This window comes from Eubalaena glacialis, chromosome X (genome assembly GCF_028564815.1).
Source record: "Eubalaena glacialis isolate mEubGla1 chromosome X, mEubGla1.1.hap2.+ XY, whole genome shotgun sequence".
NCBI lineage: Eukaryota > Metazoa > Chordata > Mammalia > Artiodactyla > Balaenidae > Eubalaena > Eubalaena glacialis.
The window spans coordinates 77,537,668-77,557,005 of NC_083736.1; the positions used below are offsets into that span (position 1 = coordinate 77,537,668).

General features: G+C 35.9%; 1 protein-coding gene across 1 annotated transcript in view; it reads left to right on the forward strand.

Annotated features, from left to right (window-relative positions):
- APOOL (apolipoprotein O like) overlaps window positions 1-19,338 on the forward strand; it is a 69,393-nt gene that overhangs the window by 10,429 nt on the left and 39,626 nt on the right. Inside the window, exon 3 of the mRNA XM_061178823.1 lies at window positions 2,380-2,484. Coding sequence (XP_061034806.1) covers window positions 2,380-2,484 — 105 coding nt within the window. The remainder of the gene's footprint in view (window positions 1-2,379; window positions 2,485-19,338) is intronic.

The window sequence follows — 19,338 nt, forward strand, 5'->3', positions numbered from 1 at the left end:
TGAAAAGACCTGAGTGTGCCAATCTGCCTCTTTTCTTTTGATCAAAGTCTTGGCCTTTTTTGTTTAGAGGCAATAAGTATGCTATGTTTTTTATTGTTATTATGGCCCTCACTAGAGCCTGATTAACATCAAATACATGTGAGAAGAAAAATGGGGAGTAAGCACCACCACTTAACATCTTTATTCAGCAATCAGAAAGAATGGGGAGCTAGAATTAATTGCCCATTTACCAAGTGCAAGCCATTTTTATGTAATTCTTTAATCCTCAAGATAATCATAAAAAGGAAGGCATTCCCATTTCTTTTCAGATATATAACCTGAGACTCTTAAGATAGCGCTGTCCAGTAGAAATTTCTTCAGTGATGGAAATATTGTATATCTGTGCCCTACATTATGGCTGTTGAGCACTTGAAATGGGGCTAATGTGACTAAGGAACTAAATTTTAAATTTTATTTATCTTTAATAAATTTAAATTTAAATAACCATATGCATCTAGTAATTACCATATTGGGCAGCATAATTCTTAAGAGCTTAGGTAACTTGCCCAGATTTAGATAGTAAGTTCCACAACTTGAGTTCAAAACCAGGTCTGTGCAACTCCTAAGCTTATGTTTTTACCATTATGCCACACTGCCTTATTAATAAAAGTCAAGGTGGATGGACCCTGCCCTACAGAGTAGAAAATGTAGCAAAGATACTTAAGCATTTTTCAAGGTATACTGTATTAACTTTTTAGGCCACTAGTTCAATTAGTCAGTCCACACTCTGGAGCAATCGATCATAATTATTAAATAATACCTATGAATTTATTTTATAGTCTACATACTATTATTTTTCCATTATGTGAAATAAAATGACTATACTAAGAACATAGGGTATTGAAATTTTTTCAGATATTAGCATACTTCAAAAGTTCTATCTAGGGAGTAAGGTCTACTCTGGTATTTTTAAAATAGGTTTTAAATATTGTAAGAATTGACATGCTTCAAATAATCACTTCAGAGCTTTATTGAAAATTATTTTCAGGTACACGGGAGAACATCCGTTGCTGGCATCCATTTTAATATGTTTTTTATTGATACCCGACATTAGATACTGAGTGGAAATCTTATTTCATTAGTGAATACCAACTGTGTGTAAGAAATCAGAAGTGATGCCTTTTGGAAGGCAGGCCTAGATAAATTGTTCTGTGATGCTGACATATGTACTAGAGGGAGGCTTGAAGGGGGAAAAACAGTGAACACAATTTCTTTTATTAGTGTTGAGTCTTCATTTTACCCTATATTTCTGGAGTCTCAATCTAAATCAGAATCATGCCTAGTTTAAACAGGAAATTGCTTAACTAGTGCCTGCAGCTTCCCGTATTCTGCCCAGAAAATATTGAAAAATATGTCAGAAATGAAGTGCAGACACTATCACTGTTATCCGATAACATTTGGAATCCTTTGGCCAGTGTTTCTTCCAGTTCTTGAACAATTCCACTTATGTGTAAGCCAGAGAGACCTCTTCCCTCTGGATGTCTTTGGTCAATTTCAGCAGGCCTCCTTCTGAGTCTAAAGAATAAAGCTCTTAAAATAGTCATTCCCTGGAAAGCTTTTCATTTGGCCTTGTTGAATGAATAATCTTTAGGAATTATTCTGGTACCTGGATAAACACTGGAACGCTTTGTTCTTAGAGCCAGTAATTTTCCTGCATTCTTAATTCAAATCAAGTTATATCTAAAACTAAGGTCACTTTTGGCTTTAGATCAAGCATGAAATAGGTAAAAAGGAATATGTTAGTTAGGGGCATAAGATTTGTAATGGTAGGAAGTTATTTTTATAAATAATGTAATTATAAAATTTATTTCAAGATACAACCGGAATCACCCAGTACTCCAGATCACCCTTATCCTTTACTTTCTCTATAGCATTTATCGATTGTAATATACCATATAATATATGTATTGTGTTTATCTCCTGCCTCTTCTCCACTAGAATGTCAGCTCCATGAGAGCAAGGATCTTTGTTTTGTTCCCTGATGGGTCTGGCATATAGTAATTGCTCAATAAATATTTGTGGACTGAGTGAATATCATAATCTATATCTCACTTCATCCCTCAAAATTTATATTCACTTCTAACTGGTAATTATCATATTGCTATATTACATATGAAGTAGATAGTTAACAAATTGGTAAAAATAAGACTCTACCATCTACCATGAGAAAAGAATTTTATGAATTATATCCTAAAAATGTATGAATAATTTGGAGTGCTTGAGTTTTTAATAAATTTAAATGAAACCAATAGTGTTCCTCAGATGCCCCCCAAAATTTATCAGGAAATAGAGGGTGGGAAGCTCTCAATTAAAAATACCTTTTTGTTATATCTTTCTCAGATGGGAAAGCTGACAACCATGCCAGCAGCTCTAATATGTGCATCTATAAGTGTGCATGCGGCCAAAGAAGAGGAGTCCAGAAAGCATCTAGTGAAACCAGAGCAGGTAACTTGCCTACAAAAGTTTGAATTTTGTATAACAGAAATATGATGTAAAAGCTGTGAGGTTGGTTTGTTTGTTAGCTCTATTCATCAAAAACGTCTTTCAAGTATTTGTTAGGCACGTTTTTTAAGTTGTGAGAAATAGTTACAAGGTGTCTCAAAGTAAACACTATTATATTTAACCCAAACATCTAAAATCCTAACTCCAATGAAAAACAATTGGTGATTTTTCTTAACAAATAATCGATGAGTAGTACAGGGTTTTAGTTCTTCTAAGCAGTCTGACTTCTCTTTCTTAAAAAGTTTATACAGGTACACCTGATATTTGGAAGCCTTAGTTTAAGAAATTCATTAAGATCTCAGTTTTGAAAGTAATCTTAGATGTTTTCTAGTTCAGTCTTCACTGTGGTACTGTAGTCCCCTCTACAGTAGGTGCGCTAACTGACTGTTTTCTTCTACATGAATAAAACTCTGGATAAAGGAACCTAAGGCAGTCCATTCCATATTCTGGCAGCTCTCATTCAACTTAAGGTCCTTTCTTATGTCAAACACAAACCTGTCTCATAATTATAAGTTCTACCCATTGGCCCTGTATCTCTTGCATTGGTGCCATACAGAACAATTCTCATCTCTCTTCCACAAAACAACTCTTCAGATGTCAGTTATACTTTAAGTAGTTTTGCTTCCTGGATAAGTGTATTAGTAGTTTAACCATTCCTCATATGTCATAGCTTTGAGTTCCTTCACTTTCATGATCATTCTCTGCCAAACATGTTCAGGATGGTTAGTGTTTTCTTCGGGTGTAAGTATTTTGACTACTGCAGGATAGAGTCAGACTCTGACTTCTCTTGTTCTAGATAATATATTTCTGTTAAAGCTGCCTAAGATCACATTTGTTTTTATATTTATATTTGTTTTGAGTCATCACAATCAACCTTGCTTATAATCAGCCTTTGACCATGATATAGTGATTGTGCAGTTCTCTAAAATTCATTAAACTTTTTTACATGGGCCACTGGTAAGCTATGTCTTTTCTCAGTCTGTACTTAGGCATATAGACTTTTTGGACTTAGTTACAGGTACATTTATGTCTTTTTAACTTTTATCTTGTTGATCTAATCTATCATGCCAGCCTATTGGTATCTCATTGTAGTAACTGAGTCTATTCACCGTTGTACTTTTCATCTTTTCTAGCCTCAAGTTATTCTTGAATTTACCTACATGCTTAGAAATATGTACTCGAGTCAAACAGGCCTGAAACTGAATCCTGACCCCACCACTGACTAGTTGGATGGCATCGGACAGAATTCTTAACAGTGGCATAAATATTCTGTGTATGAATATACCATTTTCGAATGTACAATTTTCATAAATTTTTGGAAATTTAACATATTTCCAATTATTTTGCTAATGTAATCAATGCTTTGTCGAAACACCTTGTACATAAATCTTTATGTACATCTATAACTGTTTCCTTAGAATAAATTTCTAGAAATGGAATTGTAAGTCAGAAGGCATGAAAAATATCAATGTATTGCCAAACTGACATACATAAAGGTGGTATTTATTCATTTATTAAACAAAAAAATATTTCCTGAACTTCTCTCATATATGTTTGAGGCATATACGAAGCACTGGGTAAAGTTTTATTAATTTTCATTAGCAGTCTAGAATAGCTTCACTCTCTTATATACTTGCTGACTCTCAGTATTTTTTCTCCTTTTTATTAGTCTTAGAGAGATGATGTTTTTAAGCCTACCTTGACACTCCTATCTTTGGAAAGCTCAAAATCTAGATTGGATAATAAGTAACTAGCATTTGTCCCTAATAGCTGAATTTACATATTTCTGAATTTTAAAATAAATTTTTGCTCTTTACTATATTATGGAATAAACAGGATTTCTTGGTATTTATTGTATTCCCCAGTACATTTTAAATAGAATTCAATTGAATTACTTATTAAATAAACTTGCCAGCTGAGTGCTAGGGACTATTCACATAATCAGGATTCAGTCCTTGAGAAACTTAGAATTGCTGAAGGAATGAAAATGTGATTTGCATGAACTATTCCCAGGTACTTTTATTGTGTAAAGTGAGTTATGCCTTTGTTTAAATCTATTTACAATAAGTCTGTACTAAGCCAAAATGCTTTATGAATGAGGTGTTCTGGTTAATTGACTCTTCTGGTAAACTTGTGGCTAATGAGAAGATCCTTTTTCAGTTTAACTCTCTTGTTAAACATCTTTTTCAACTGTACCAATATACTCCTGCCGTATTAATTATGATGTCATGAATGTAATTAAATCTCTCTTTATTTGAAAACTCTGCAGAGCTGTGGGGTGACCCTTTTCTTAAACCATAAAATTCGCAGTATTCAGACTGTAAAATGACTGGAGGTTGGGCTGTGTGTATACAGTCAGCCATAGACATTACCGGATGTTTCTTTTTAAAGTATTTCTATAATGTGAGTTTGACTTATTTTCTTGTCATTTGCTTGTTTTCGGCAAAAAATAACAGAGAAGAAATATTGATTTGAGAGTTCTAGTTACTTTCGTTCAATTTAATTTAAATGTTGTTTTATAGTTTACTAAATCTAATCTTAATTTCTAATTGAATACAAACAAGTTGTATTTATACAATACAATAAATGGCATTTAAGCCCAGGGCCTCCAATCCAGGATGAGAATATTCATTTAAAGTGTACAGCTTGATGTTTTGACATACGTATACATTGTGAAATGATCACCACAATCAAGCTAATTTACATATCTGTCACCTCATATAGTTACCATTTTTTTGTGTATGTGTGTGTATGTGGTGAGAACACTTAAGATCCACCCTCTTAGCAAATTTTAAGTATACAATACAACATTATTAACCATAGTCACCATGATATACATTAGATCTCTGGAACTTACTCTTCTTGCATAACTGAAACTTTGTACTCTTTGGCCAACACCTCCCCGTTTTCCCCTCTACCTTACCCCACACCGGTAACCAGTATTCTTCTCTCTGCTTTTGAGTCTATTGTAGATTATACATATAAGTGAGATCATACAGTATTTCTCTTCTGAGTCTGCCTTATTTCACTTAGTATAATGTCCTCCAGGTTCAGCCATGTTGTCAAAAATGGGAGGATATCCTTTTTATTCCATTGTATGTATGTGTATGCATGTGTGTGTATACACACACATGCACACATATATGTATATATATTTTTAAACCATGAAATTTGCAGTATTCAGTATTAACACGCACACACACATATACACACATACATACACACACCATATTTTCTTTATCCATTCATCTGTTGATGGACATTTAGGTTGTTTCCATATCTTGGCTATTTGAATAATGCTGCAATGAACATGGGAGGTGCAAGTATCTCTTCAAGATCCAGATTTCATTTTCTTTGGATATATTCCCAGAAGTGGGATTACTGGATCATATGGTAGTTCTATTTTTGAGTTTTTGAGGAACCTCCATACTGTTTTCCATAATAGCTATACCAATTTACATTCCTACCAACAGTGTTTAAGGGTTCTCTTTTCTCCACATCCTTGCCAACACTAATCTCTTGACTTTTTGCCATCCAACAGTTGTGAGGTGATATATCACTGTGGTTTTGATTTGCACTTCCCTGATGATTAGTGATGCTGAGCACCTTTTCATATACCTGTTGGCCATTTTTATGTCTTCTTTTGAGAATGTCTATTACTGTTCTTTGCCCATTTTTTAGTCAGTTATTTTTTTGCTGTTGAGTTGTATGAGTTCCTTATATGTTTTGGATGTTAACCCTTATCAGATAAATGGTTTGCAAATATTTTCTACCATTCTATAGGTTGCCTCTGTTAATTGTTTCCTTTGCTGTACAGAAGCTTTTTAGTTTGATGTTGTCCCCCTTGTTTATTTTTGCTTTTGTTGTCTGTGCTTTTGGGGTCATTGCTAAGACCAATGTCAAGAAGTTTTTACACTGTGCTTTCTTTTAGTAGTTTTACATTTCAGTTTTTACATTTAAGTCTTTAATCTATATTGAGTTGATATTTTATATGGTGTGAGATGCGAAATAAAGATCCAATTTCATTCTTCTGCATCTAGATACCCAGTTCTCCCAGCACCATTTATTGAAATGACTATCCTTTCCCTACTGTGTTCTTGGCACCCTTGTCAAAGATCAGTTGGCCATAAATGCATGGGTTTATTTCTCTGTAATCTGTTCTGTTACATTGGTCTATGTGTGTTTTTATGCCAATACAATACTGTTTGGATTACTGTAACTTTGTAATATATTTTGAAATCAGGATGTGTGATACCTCCAGCTTTGTTCTTGCTCAAGACTTGCTTTGGCTATTCAGGGTCTTTTTTGTTTCCATATAAAATTTAGGATTTTTCTTCTGTTTCTGTAAAGAATGCTATTGGGATTTTAATAGGAATTGCATTTAATGTGTAGATCACTTTGGGTAGAATGGACATTTTAACAATATTCTTCCAATCCATGAACATGGGGTGTCTTTACATTTTTGTGTCTTTAATTTCCTTCATCAGTTTTTTATAATTTTCAGTGCACAAGTCTTTCACCTCTGGTTGAGTTTATTCTTAACTGTTTCATTCTTTTTATTGCTATTGGAAATGGAATTGTTTTCTTAATTTTTTTCGGATAGTTCATTGTTAGTGTATAGAAACACAACTGATTTTTTGTATGTCGATTTTATATCCTGCAGCTTTACTGAATTTGTTTATTAATTCTAATAGTTTGTGGTTGTTGTTAGAGTTTTCTACATATATGATTGTGTCTTCTGCAGATATTTAACGTCTTCCTTTCTGATTTGAATTCCTTATATTTCTTTTTCTTGTCTAGTTGCTCTGGCTAGGACTTCCAATACTATGTTAAATGGAAGTTTCAGATGTGGACACCCTTGACTTGTACTGGATTTAGAGAATAAGTTTTCAGTTTTTCCCAACTGATTATGATGTTAGCTGTGGGCTTTTCATATATGATGTTTATTGAGTTAAGTTCCTTCTATACTGAGAGCTTTTTCTCATGAATGGATTTTGGATTTTGTAAAATGCTTTTTCTGTATCTATTGAGGTGATCACAAATGTGGTTTTCATCTTTTATTCTGTTAATGTGGTGTGTCACATTGATACACATATGGTGAATCATCCTTGCATCTGAGGGATACAGTCCACTTGTTCCTGTTGTATAATCCTGTTAATATGCTGTTGAATTTAGTTTGCTATTACTTTATTGAGGATTTTTGCATCTGTGTTCGTTAGGGATATTGGCTTGTAGTTTTCCTTTCCTGTAGTGCCTTTGTCTGGCTTTAATATCAGAGTGATACCATCAAATGAATTTGGAAGTGTTCCCTCTTCTATTTTTTGGGAGAGTTTAAGAAGAACTGGTATTCTTTGAATGTCTAATTCACCCATGAAGCTATCTGACCTTGGGTTCTTATTTGTTGAGGGGTTTTTGATTACTGATTCAATCTCCTTATTGGTTATTGGTCTGTTCAGGCTTTCTGTTTCTTCGTGATTCAGTCTTGGTAAGTTGTTAGTTTCTAGGAATTTATCAATTTCTTCTAAGTTATCCAATTGTTGTCATATACTTATTCATAATAATCCTTTATTATCCTTTTTGTTTCTGAGGCATCCACTGTAATGTCTTATCTTTCCTTTCTAATTTTATTTATTTGAATCTACTCTTTTTTTTATTAGTCTAGCTAAGAGTTTGTCAATTTTGTTTACCATTTCAATAAGTACTTTTATCATAAACCTTTCAAGTGTGCTTGAATGCCCATATCTAAGAAGGAAAATACTTTAAAGCACTGGTTCTTAACCATTTTGACCCCTTTGAGAATCTGAGGAAAACTTCGGATGCTCTTCCTAGAAAAGTACATATACAAAATTTTGCTTACAGTAGACCACAAATAACAAACCTGTTCTTTAAACTGTTAATCTAATTTATACTAGGGTATAAATGAAGAATCAGTAGGTTTTGACTAGGATAGAAGAGAGAACAAGAACACTTAATGACTCATAAAGTTTGGAATTGAGGAGCATAAAGAATAGAGAGGATGGGGACATAATGGACAACTGTTATCTACTTTAACACCCATGCATCCACATGCATTCTTCCTTGAGGAGTTGGGGAACTTCCTTACTTACTGTGTGCCTGCTTTTTATGCATGTAGTGCACCTTTAATATAAAATTGCACCTCTGACCTTCCTACTACACATAGTTGCCAATGTGGTGAATTTAAATTTCAAGTATTAGTCTGGAAAGATAAACATTTTAATCCTGGTACAAGTAACAAAGGGTCATCTATCTAATGGTAAAAACAAGACTTTTGTGACCCATTACTGTTAAAGTTTTACCAAACCTACACTGTTTCATGTTTGTTGCTGGTAGAAGATCAAATCTGAAGCTATTAATAATCTAGTTCCCTTGCTGTTGATTTGTAAACTTGATTCTCCCCAAATATGTCTTTACCAAACCTTATAGAAAGGTGCTATACCCTGAACATTAAGTAAAAAATAAGTATTTTTGAAGGAAATAAGTCTTTACCTCATTAAATTTTTCATAATTCTTTTATGTTTTATATTTGTTTTTATTAAATATGGATTAGAACCAAAAGACTGTTTAATCAGTTTATGAAAGGTATAAAAATAATAACATGATGAACAACCATATACCTACCTACCACCCAGTTTAAAGGAAAAACAAAATAAAATCCCCTGGTTCTCATCCCATTCCCTATCCATTCAGAGATAACCACTACCTTACCCTGAATTTTGATTATTGTTCCCTTTCTTAATTTTTTAACTTCACCTTATATGTCTGTATTACTAAACAATGTTTTTGGTTTTGTAAGTTTTTGAGCTATATATTGATAGAAATATACCTGCATAATTTTCTGCATTTTACCTTTTTTGCTCTACAAATATTTTTTTATGCTCAAATTCCTGAAATCCATCGAGATTTTTCCATGTAGCTGTAATTTATATATTTTCCCCTAATTTATAGTATTTCATCTTGTGGATAGATCCCAGTTTAATTATCCATTCTACTGCTGACAGACATTTGAGGTGTTTCCAGATTTTTGCAATTAAAATGTTGCTGTGAACATTATTGTACATATCTCTAGGTACACAATTACAATCGTTTCTCTAAATATACCTAGGAGTGGAACCACTGAGTCATACAATATGTATGATTTTCAAGTTTGCTATAGTATGCCAAATTGTTTTTCAAAGTATGTGTACCAATTTACATTCCCACAAGCAGTATATAGATGTTGAGGTTGCTCCACATTCTTGCCAACACTTGATATTGTCAGACTTTAATTTGCCAAACAGTTGGAGTTGAAATGCTATCTCATTGTGGTTTTCATTTGCATTTCCATGTTATTAATGAAGTTGAACATCATTTTATATATTAGTCATTCTAGTGGTTATGTATAGGTATAACATTGTACATTTAACTTGTATTTTTCTAATGACTAATTATGTTGAGCATCTTTTCATGTGTTTATTTGCCATTCTTCTTTGGTGAAGAGTCAGTTAAAATGTTTGGCCCATTTTTATTAGGTTGTTTGTTTTGTTATTATTGAGCTTTGAAAGTTTTTTATATATTCTGGATTTTCAGCCCTATATCAGGCATGTGTTTTGCAAATATTTTCTCCCAAACTGTGGCTTATCTCTTCCTTCTGTATTACTTTTTCATTGCTTCTGTAACAAACTACCATGAAATTAGTGATTTTAAACAGCAAAATTTTATTATAGTTTCTGTTAAGTTAGAATTCTAACACAGGTACCCTGGGCTAAAGTCAGCATGTTGGCAGGGTTGCATTTCTTTCTGAAGGCTGTTGAGAAAATCCATTTCCTTCATTTTATCAGCTTGTAGAGACTGGCCCACTTTCCTTGGCTTGTGGCCCAATTCCTCCATTTTCAAAGCCAGGAAAAGTAGTGTAAGTCATTCTCATGTCACATCACTCTGACCATGCTTCTATAGTCACATCTTCTCCTGGCATTACCATTCCACCTCCCTCTTCTACTTTTAATGTCTTATGATTACTTTGAACCCACCCAGATAATCCAGGAAAATCTTCCTATCTTAAGGTCACCTGATTAATGTTAATTACATATGCAACCTTAACTCCACTTTGCCATTGTAACATAACATATTCATGGCTTCCCTAGATTAAGACATAAATGTCTTTGGGTGGGGAATCATTGTTCTGCACACATTACCTCCTTTTAAAAGTGTCTTTTGAGGAACAGAAAATTTTAATTTTATAAATTCCAATTTATCCATTTTTGAATTTATGGATTATTATTTTGCTGTCATGTCTAAGACATTTTTGCCTGATGAAAAGTCACAAGCATTTATTCATGTTTTAGTTGTTTTTCTTTTCTTACAATTAGTTGGGTTTTAGTATATTTAGAGTTGTGTGATCATTACTGCTAATTTTATTTTTTTTAAATTTTATTGGAGTATGGTTGATTTACCATGTTGTGTTACTTTCAAGTGTACAGCAAAGTAAATCAGTTATACAGATACATATATCCACTCTTTTTTAGATTCCTTTCCCATATAGGCCATTACAGACTATTGAGTAGAGTTCTCTCTGCTGTACAGTAGGTCCTTATTGGTTACCTATTTTATATATAGTAGTGTGTATATGTCAATCCCAATCTCCCAATTTATCCCTCCCCCACCCCTTGCCCGCTGGTAACCATAAAATTGTTTTCTACATCTGTAACTCTATTTCTGTTTTGTAGATAAGTTCATTTATACCTTTTTCTAGATTTCACATATAAGTGATATCATATGATACTTGTCTTTCTTTGTCTGACTTACTTCACTCAGTATGACAATCTCCAGGTCCATCCATGTTGTTGCAAATGACATTATTTCATTCTTTTTATTCTGACTAATATTCCATTGTGTATATGTGCCACATCTTCTTTATCCATTCCTCTGTTGATGGACATTTAGGTTGCTTCCATGTCCTGGCTATTGTAAATAGTGCTGCAATGAACATTGGGGTGCAGGTATCGTTTTGAATTATGTTTTTCTTCAGATATATGCCCAAGAGTGAGGTTGCTGGATCATATGGTAGCTCTATTTTAGTTTTTTAAAGAACCTCCCTACTGTTCTCCAGAGTGGCTATACCAATTTACATTCCCACCAATAGTGTAGGATGGTTCCCTTTGCTCCACACCCTCTCCAGCATTTATTGTTTGTAGGTTTCATGATGATGGCCATTCTAACCACTGTGAGGTGATACCTCATTGTAGTTTTGATTTCCATTTCTCTAATAATTAGTGATGTTGAGCATCTTTTCATGTGCTTTTCCATATGTATGTCTTCTTTGGAAAAATACCGATTTATATCTTCCACCCATTTTTTGATTAGGGTGTTTGTCTTTTTGATATTGAGCTCCATGAACTGTTTGTATATTTTGGAGATTAATCCCTTGTTGGTTGCTTCATTTGCAAATATTTTCTCCCATTCTGAGGGTTGTCTTTTTGTTTTGTTTATGGTTTCCTTTGCTATGCAAAAGCTTTTAAGTTTAATTAGGTCCCATTTGTTTACTTTTGTTTTTATTTTCATTACTCTAGGAGGTGGAACCAAAATGATACTGCTGTGATTTATGTCAGAGTGTTCTGCCTATATTTTTGTCTAAGAGTTTTATAGTATCTAGCCTTACATTTAGGTCTTTAATACATTCTGAGTTTATTTTTGTGTATGGTGTTAGGGAGTGTTTTAATTTCATTTGTTTACATGTAGCTGTCCAGTCTTCCCAGCACCACTTATTGAAGAGGCTGTCTTTCCTCCATTGTGTATTCTTGCCTCCTTTATCATAGATTAGGTGACGATAGGTGCTTGGGTTTATCTCGCAGCTTTCTATCCTGTTCCACTGATCTATACTTCTGTTTTTGTGCCAGTACCATACTGTCTTGATTACTGTAGCTTTGTAGTATAGTCTGAAGTCAGGGAGCCTGATTCCTCCAGCTACGTCTTTTTCCCTCAGAATTGCTTTGGCTATTCGGGGTCTTTTGTGTTTCCATACAAATTGCAAAATTTTTTGTTCTAGTTCTGTGAAAAATGCCCTTGGTAATTTGATAAGGATTGCATTGAATCTGTAGATTGCTTTGGGTAGTATAGTCATTTCCCAATATTCATTCTTCCATTCCAGGAACATGGTCTATCTCTCCATCAGTTTGTGTCATCTTTTATTTCTTTCATCAGTATCTTATAGTTTCCCAAGTACAGGTCTTTTGCCTCCTTAGGTAGGTTTATTCCTAGGTATTTTATTTTTTCTGATGCAATGATAAATGGGATTGTTTCTTTAATTTCTCTTTCTGAACTTTCATTGTTAGCATGTAGGAATGCAAGAGATTTTTGTATATTAATTTTGTATCCTGCAACTTTACCACATTCATTGATGAACTCTAGTAGTTTTCTGGTAGCATCTTTAGGGTTTTCTATGTATAAAATCCTATCATCTCCAGAGATAGTTTTACTTCTTTTCCAATTCAGATTCTTTTTATTTCTTTTTCTTCTCTGATTGCCACGGCTAGGTCTTCCAAAACTATGTTGAATGAAAGCGAGAGTGGACATCCTGTCTTGTTCCTGATCTTAGAGGAAATGCTTTCAGTTTTTCACCATTGAGAATGATGTTTGCTGTGAGTTTGTCATGTATGGCCTTTATTATATTGAGGTAGGTTCCCTCTATGCCCACTTTCTGGAGAATTTTTATCATAAATGGGTGTTAAATTTTGTCAAAAGCTTTTTCTGCATCTATTGAGTTGATCATATGTTTTTTCTTCTTCAATTTGTTAATAGGGTGCATCACGTTGATTGATTTGCGTGTGTTGAAGAATCCTTGCATCCCTGGGATAAATCCCACTTGATCATGGTGTATAATCTTTTTAATGTGTGGTTGGATTCGGTTTGGTAGTATTTTCTTGAGGATTTTTGCATCTATGTTCATCAGTGATATTGGCCTGTAATTTTCTGTTTTTGGTTTTGGTATCAGGGTCGTGGTGGCCTTGTAGAAGGAGCTTGGGTATGTTCCTTCCTCTAATTTTTTGGAAGAGTTTCAGAGGAGTAGGTGTTAAGTTTTCTCTAGATGTTTGATAGAATTCACCTGTGAAGCTATCAGGTCCTGGACTTTTGTTTGTTGGAAGATACTTAATCACAGTTTCAATTTCAGTACTTGTGATTGGTCTTTTCATATTTTCTATTTCTTCCTTGTTCAGTCTTGGAAGGTTGTACCTTTCTAAGAATTTGTCCATTTCTTCTAGGTTGTCCATTTTATTGGCATATAGTTGCTTGTAGTAGTCTCATGGTCCTTTGTATTTCTGTGCTGTCAGTTGTAACTTCTCCTTTTTCATTTCTAATTTTATTGATTTGAGTCCTCTCTCTTTTTTTCTTGATTAGTCTGGCTAAAGGTTTATCAATTTTGTTTATCTCTTCAAAGAACAAGCCTTTAGTTTCATTGATCTTTGTTTTCTTCATCTCTATTTCATTTATTTCTCCTCTGATCTTTATGATTTCTTTCCTTCTACTAACTTCAGGTTTTGTTTCTTCTCCTTTCTTTAGTTGCTTTAGGTGTAAGGACAGATTGTTTATTTGAGATTTTTGTTTATCTTGTTTCTTGAGATAAGATTGTATTGCTATAAACTTCCCTCTTAGAACTGCTTTTGCTGCATCCCATAGGTTTTGGGTCGTCATGTTTTCATTGTCATCTTTTTCTAGGTTTTTTTTTTTATTTCCTCTTTGATTTCTTCAGTCATCCATTGGTTATTTAGTAACATATTGTTTAGCCTCCACGTGTTTGTGTTTTTTACACTTTTTCCTGTAATTGATTTCTAATCTCATAGCGTTGTGGTCAGAAAAGATGCTTGATATGATTTCAGTTTTCTTAAATTTACCAAGGCTCGATTTGTGACCCATGATGTGATCTATCCTGGAGAACGTTCCTGTGCACTTGGGAAGAAAGTGTATTCTGCTGCTTTTGGATGGAATGTCTTATAAATATCAGTTAAGTCTATCTGGTCTAATGTGTCATTTAAGGCTTGTGTTTCCTTGTTTATTTTCTGTCTGGATGATCTGTCCATTCATGTAAGTGGGGTGCTAAAGTCCCCCACTATTATTGTTTTACTGTCGATTTCCCCTTTTATGGCTGTTAGCCTTTGCCCTATATATTGAGGTGCTCTTATGTTGGGTGCATATATATTTACAATTGTTATATCTTCTTCTTGGATTGATCCCTTGATCATTATGTAGTGTCCTTCCTTGTCCCTTGTAATAGTCTTTATTTTAAAGTCTGTATTGTCTGATATGAGTATTGCTACCCTAGCTTTCTTTTGATTTCCATTTGCATGGAATATCTTTTTCCATCCCCTCACTTTTAGTCTGTATGTGTCCCTAGGTTTGAAGTGGGTGTCTTGTAGACAGCCTATATACGGGTCTTGTTTGTGTATCCATTCAGCCAGTCTGTGTCCTTTGGTCGAAGCTTTTAATCCATTTACATTTAAGGTAATTATCGATATGTATGTTCCTACTGCCATTTTTTAAATTGTTTTGGGTTTGTTTTTTTGGTCTTTTTTCTTCCCTTCCTCTTTTGTTCTCTTCTCTTGTGGTTTGATGACCATCTTTAGTGTTGTGTTTGGGTTACTTATCTTTTTTGTGTGTATATCTATTGTAGTTTTTTGGTTTACATTTCCCATGAGGTTTTGATAAAGCAGCCTATATAGAGAAGGTTGTTTTAAGTTGGTGATCTCTTAATTTCAAATACAATTCCCATTTCCTGCATTTGTATTCTCTTCTCACAGTTGCTCATTTTGATATCATATTTGTGTACAGATGATTTCCTGCTTTTACTGTATGTTTGCCTTTACCAGTGAGCTTTCCTGTTTGTAATTTCCCTGTTTCTAGTTGTGGCCTCTTTTTTTTTTACTCTGCCTAGAGAAGTTCCTTTTGTATTTGTTGTATAGCTGGTTTGGTGGTGCTGAACTCTCTTAGCTTTTGCTTGTCTGTAAAGCTTTTGATATCTCCTTCAAATCTGACCAAGAGCCTTGCTGGGTAGAGTATTCTTGGTTGTAGATTTTTCCCTTTCATCACTTGAAATATATCCTGCCCCTCTCTTCTGGCCTACAGAGCTTCTGCTGAAAAATCAGCTGATAACCTTCTGGGGATTCCCTTGTGTGTTATTTTTTGCTTTTTCCTTGCTGCTTTTAATATTTTTTCTTTGTATTTAATTTTTGTTAGTTTGAATAATATGTGCCTCTTTATGGTCCTCCTTGGGTTTATCCGGTATGGGACTCTGCGCTTCCTGGACTTGGGTGAGTATTTCCTTTCCCATGTTAGGGAAGTTTTTGACTATAATCTCTTCAAATATTTTCTCTGGCCCTTTTTCTTCTTCTTCTTCTTCTGGGGCCCCTATAATTCGAACGTTGGTGCATTTAATGTTGTCCCAGAAGTCTCTGAGACTGTCCTCATTTCTTTTTGTTCTTTTTTCTTTATTGTGTTCTGTGGCAGTGATTTCCACCATTCTGCCTTCCAGCGCCCTTTCCCTTCTTTTGCCTCAGTTATTCTGCTATTGATTCCTTCTAGTGTATTTTTCATTTCAGTAATTGTATTTTTCATTTTTGTTTGTTTGTTCTTTAGTTCTTCTAGGTCTTTCTTAAACATTTTTGTATCTTCTTAATCTGTGCCTTCATTCTTTTTCTGAGATCTTGGATCATATTTAGTATCATTACTCTGAATTCTTTTTTAGATAGATTGCCTATCACCTCTCCATTTAGTTGTTCTTGTAGGTTTTTATCTTGCTCCTTTATCTGCAACATATTTGTCGTCTCATTTTGTCAAACTTACTGTGTTTGTGGTCTCCTTTCTGCAGGCTGCAGGATTGTAGTCCCTGTTGCTTCTGGTGTCTGCCCCCTAGTGGGTGAGCTTGGTCCCGAGGCTTGTGCTCTTATCCCCTTGATACGTGATTTGACTGGTGGTATGGTGACCAGAGCCTGCCCTGGATATTGAGAGGGCCTCCCCTTTGTTCTGTGGTTGTCACTGCCCTGTCAGGGGCAGGGTCTGCTCCCTAATTGTTGGAGTAGATGTCTCCAGATCTTAGCTATGTTTCTCATCTGCGGTGCGAAGTGGGTGGGATTGGAGCACTCCCACTGGGAGAGAAGCCAATGTGTATTCCTTCTCTGGAGCTGTTCGCCTGTGAATGTGCTCTGTTGTGTCCCCTTTTGTCCATTGTGTGGGCTCACAAAGTACACTGCTGTTGGCACTGCTCTTGGTCTCACCTTAACTGTGGGTGTGCGAACACTTGGCCGTAGTGACTCTCAAGCATTGTTTTCACCTGGTCACTCGCACAGATCCACTGAGGTCAGGTCCCAGGACTGCAGTAGTCGTGCACCTGCACCTGCTGTGGGAGCTATGGAGGCAGCTCAGACTCTGACCTGGCCCAATCCCCACGTGTACGTGCCCACAAAGCCCACAGCTGCTAAAGCCAGACCTGTCCCAGCTACAGGAGCACTTGTCCTTTTGGATGTTTCGCAGGCACTGAATTTAGGAAGCCGTCAGTGGAGGTGTAACTCTGTGGTTCACACAGCGCGAGGAGAGATTTCAGCCCTTCTTCCTTAGTCCCACGACCCCTGGGGCTCAGCTATGGTTTCAGCCCCACCTCTGCATGTGTTCCTCCCACTGGAGTCTGCTCCAGAGGTTGCTAGAGTACACGAGCCCATCAAGCAGGAAGGAGCCAAGGCAGCAATTGGGGTGAGCAGGCCACGCTGGTGGCAGGACGCTGGGGTAGCAATTGGAACACGCTAGCCCATCAGGCAGTGACCGGGGCGAGCAGGTTGCCCAGGCAGGGAGGTGGGGGGGCAGGGAAGACGATTGCAGGGGCACATGTGCCGGCTCCGGCGGGAGCCCTCCCAAGTGCTCATGGAGGCATGGGCTGGCACTTGAGGAGAAAGGCTGCAATGGGGGCCCCACCCACTGCGCATCACTCAACATGGGCACATTGCTTCTGTGGTGGTCCTGGCTTCCTCCATGAGCATTCCTGATTGCGGAGCTCCTCACTCCTGTCCCCTCAGGCTGTCTCCTCACAGCCAGCTGCAGCCCCCTCCCCTGGTCTGCTCTCCAAATCCCATGTTCCAGCACGCAGCCCCTGTGTGCACCAGCAGACATCTGTCTCAGGCTGGGGCGTGCAGTGCTCTGGCACGGACCCTCTGTGTAGGTCTCACTGTCTTGCCTGCCACCAACCAGTTGCTGGGCTCGCTTCCAAGCTCCTGAAGCTCCCCTTCTGTCCCAGCTGATCTCCTTGCTCGTGAGGGGGCTTCCGCAGACACGAGAACCTCTCCTCATCTTCAGCTCCCCGCCAAGGGTGCAGGTCACAACCTGCTTCCTCTCCTCTTCCTTTTCCTTTCTTCTTTCTTTCGTCCTACCTGGTTACGTGGGATCTTTCTTCTCCTTTTATGTGTCCAAGGTCCTCTGCTAGTGTTCAGCAGGTGCTCTGTGAGAATTGTTCCATTTGTAGATGTATTCTTGATGTGTTTGTGGGTAGAGATGAACTTCACGTCCTCCTACTCTTCTGCCATCTTGGAAAGCCCATTACTGCTAATTTTAGAAAAAATTCATCACTACAAAAAGAAAGCCCCTCCAAGAGAAAAAAAAGAAAGAAAGAAAGAAAGAAAGCCTATACCCATTATCATCACTTTGATTTCAGTCTCTCCTAAGCCCCTGATAACCACTAATCTGCTTTCTTTCTCTGTGGATATGCCTATGCTAGACATTGCATATAAGTAGAATCATATAATATGTGGCCTTTTGTGACTGACTTCTTTCAATTACCAAAATGTTTTCAAGTTTCATCCATGTTATAGAATGTATTTGTATGTCATTTCCTTTTATTGCTGAATAATAGTTCATTCTGTAAATACAGTAGGTGTTTATCCATGTATCAACTGATGGACATTAGGGTTATTTCCACTTTAGGGCCATTATGGCTGATACTTCTATGAACTTTGTTGTGCAAGTTTTGTGTCAACATATGTTTTCTTTTCTCTTGGGTATAAACCTAGGAGTGGAACTTCTGGTCCATATGGCAACTGTATCTTTAACCTTTTGAGGAACTGCCAGGCTGTTTCCAAAACAACTACACCATTTACAGTCTCACCAGCAGTGTATGAAGGTTCCAGTTTCTCCACATCTTTACCAACCCTTGTTATTGTCTCTCTTTTCTGATTATAGCAATCCTAGTAGGTGTGAAATGATACTTCATTGGAGTTTTGATTTGCATTTCCCTAATAAGTAATGATATCAAGCATTTTTTCATGTGCTTACTGGTAATTTGTACATCTTTGGAGAAATGTCTATTCAAATTCTTTGTCATTTTTTAAATTGGGTAATTCGTCTTTTTATTGTTGAATTGCAAGTGTTCTTTATATATTCCAGATACAAGTTCTTTATGAGATACATGATTTGTAAGTATTGTCCATGGGTTGTCCTTTTACTATATTGATGGTATCATTTACAGCACAAGTTTTTAATTTTGATGAAGCCAATTTATTTTTATTTTTTTGCTTTTGTTGCTAGTGCTTCTGGTGTTGTATATAAGAAATCATTGCTTAACCCAAAGTCATGAAGATTTACCTTTATGTTTTCTTCTAAGAGTTGTATAATTTTAGCTCTTATATTTAGTTCTGAGATCCATTTTGAGTTAATATTTTGTATGGGGCATGAGGTAGGGGTCCAGCTTCTTTCTTTTGTATGTGAATATCCAGTTGTCCATGTACTGTTTGTTGAAAATACTATTCTTTCTCCATTGAATTTTCTTTG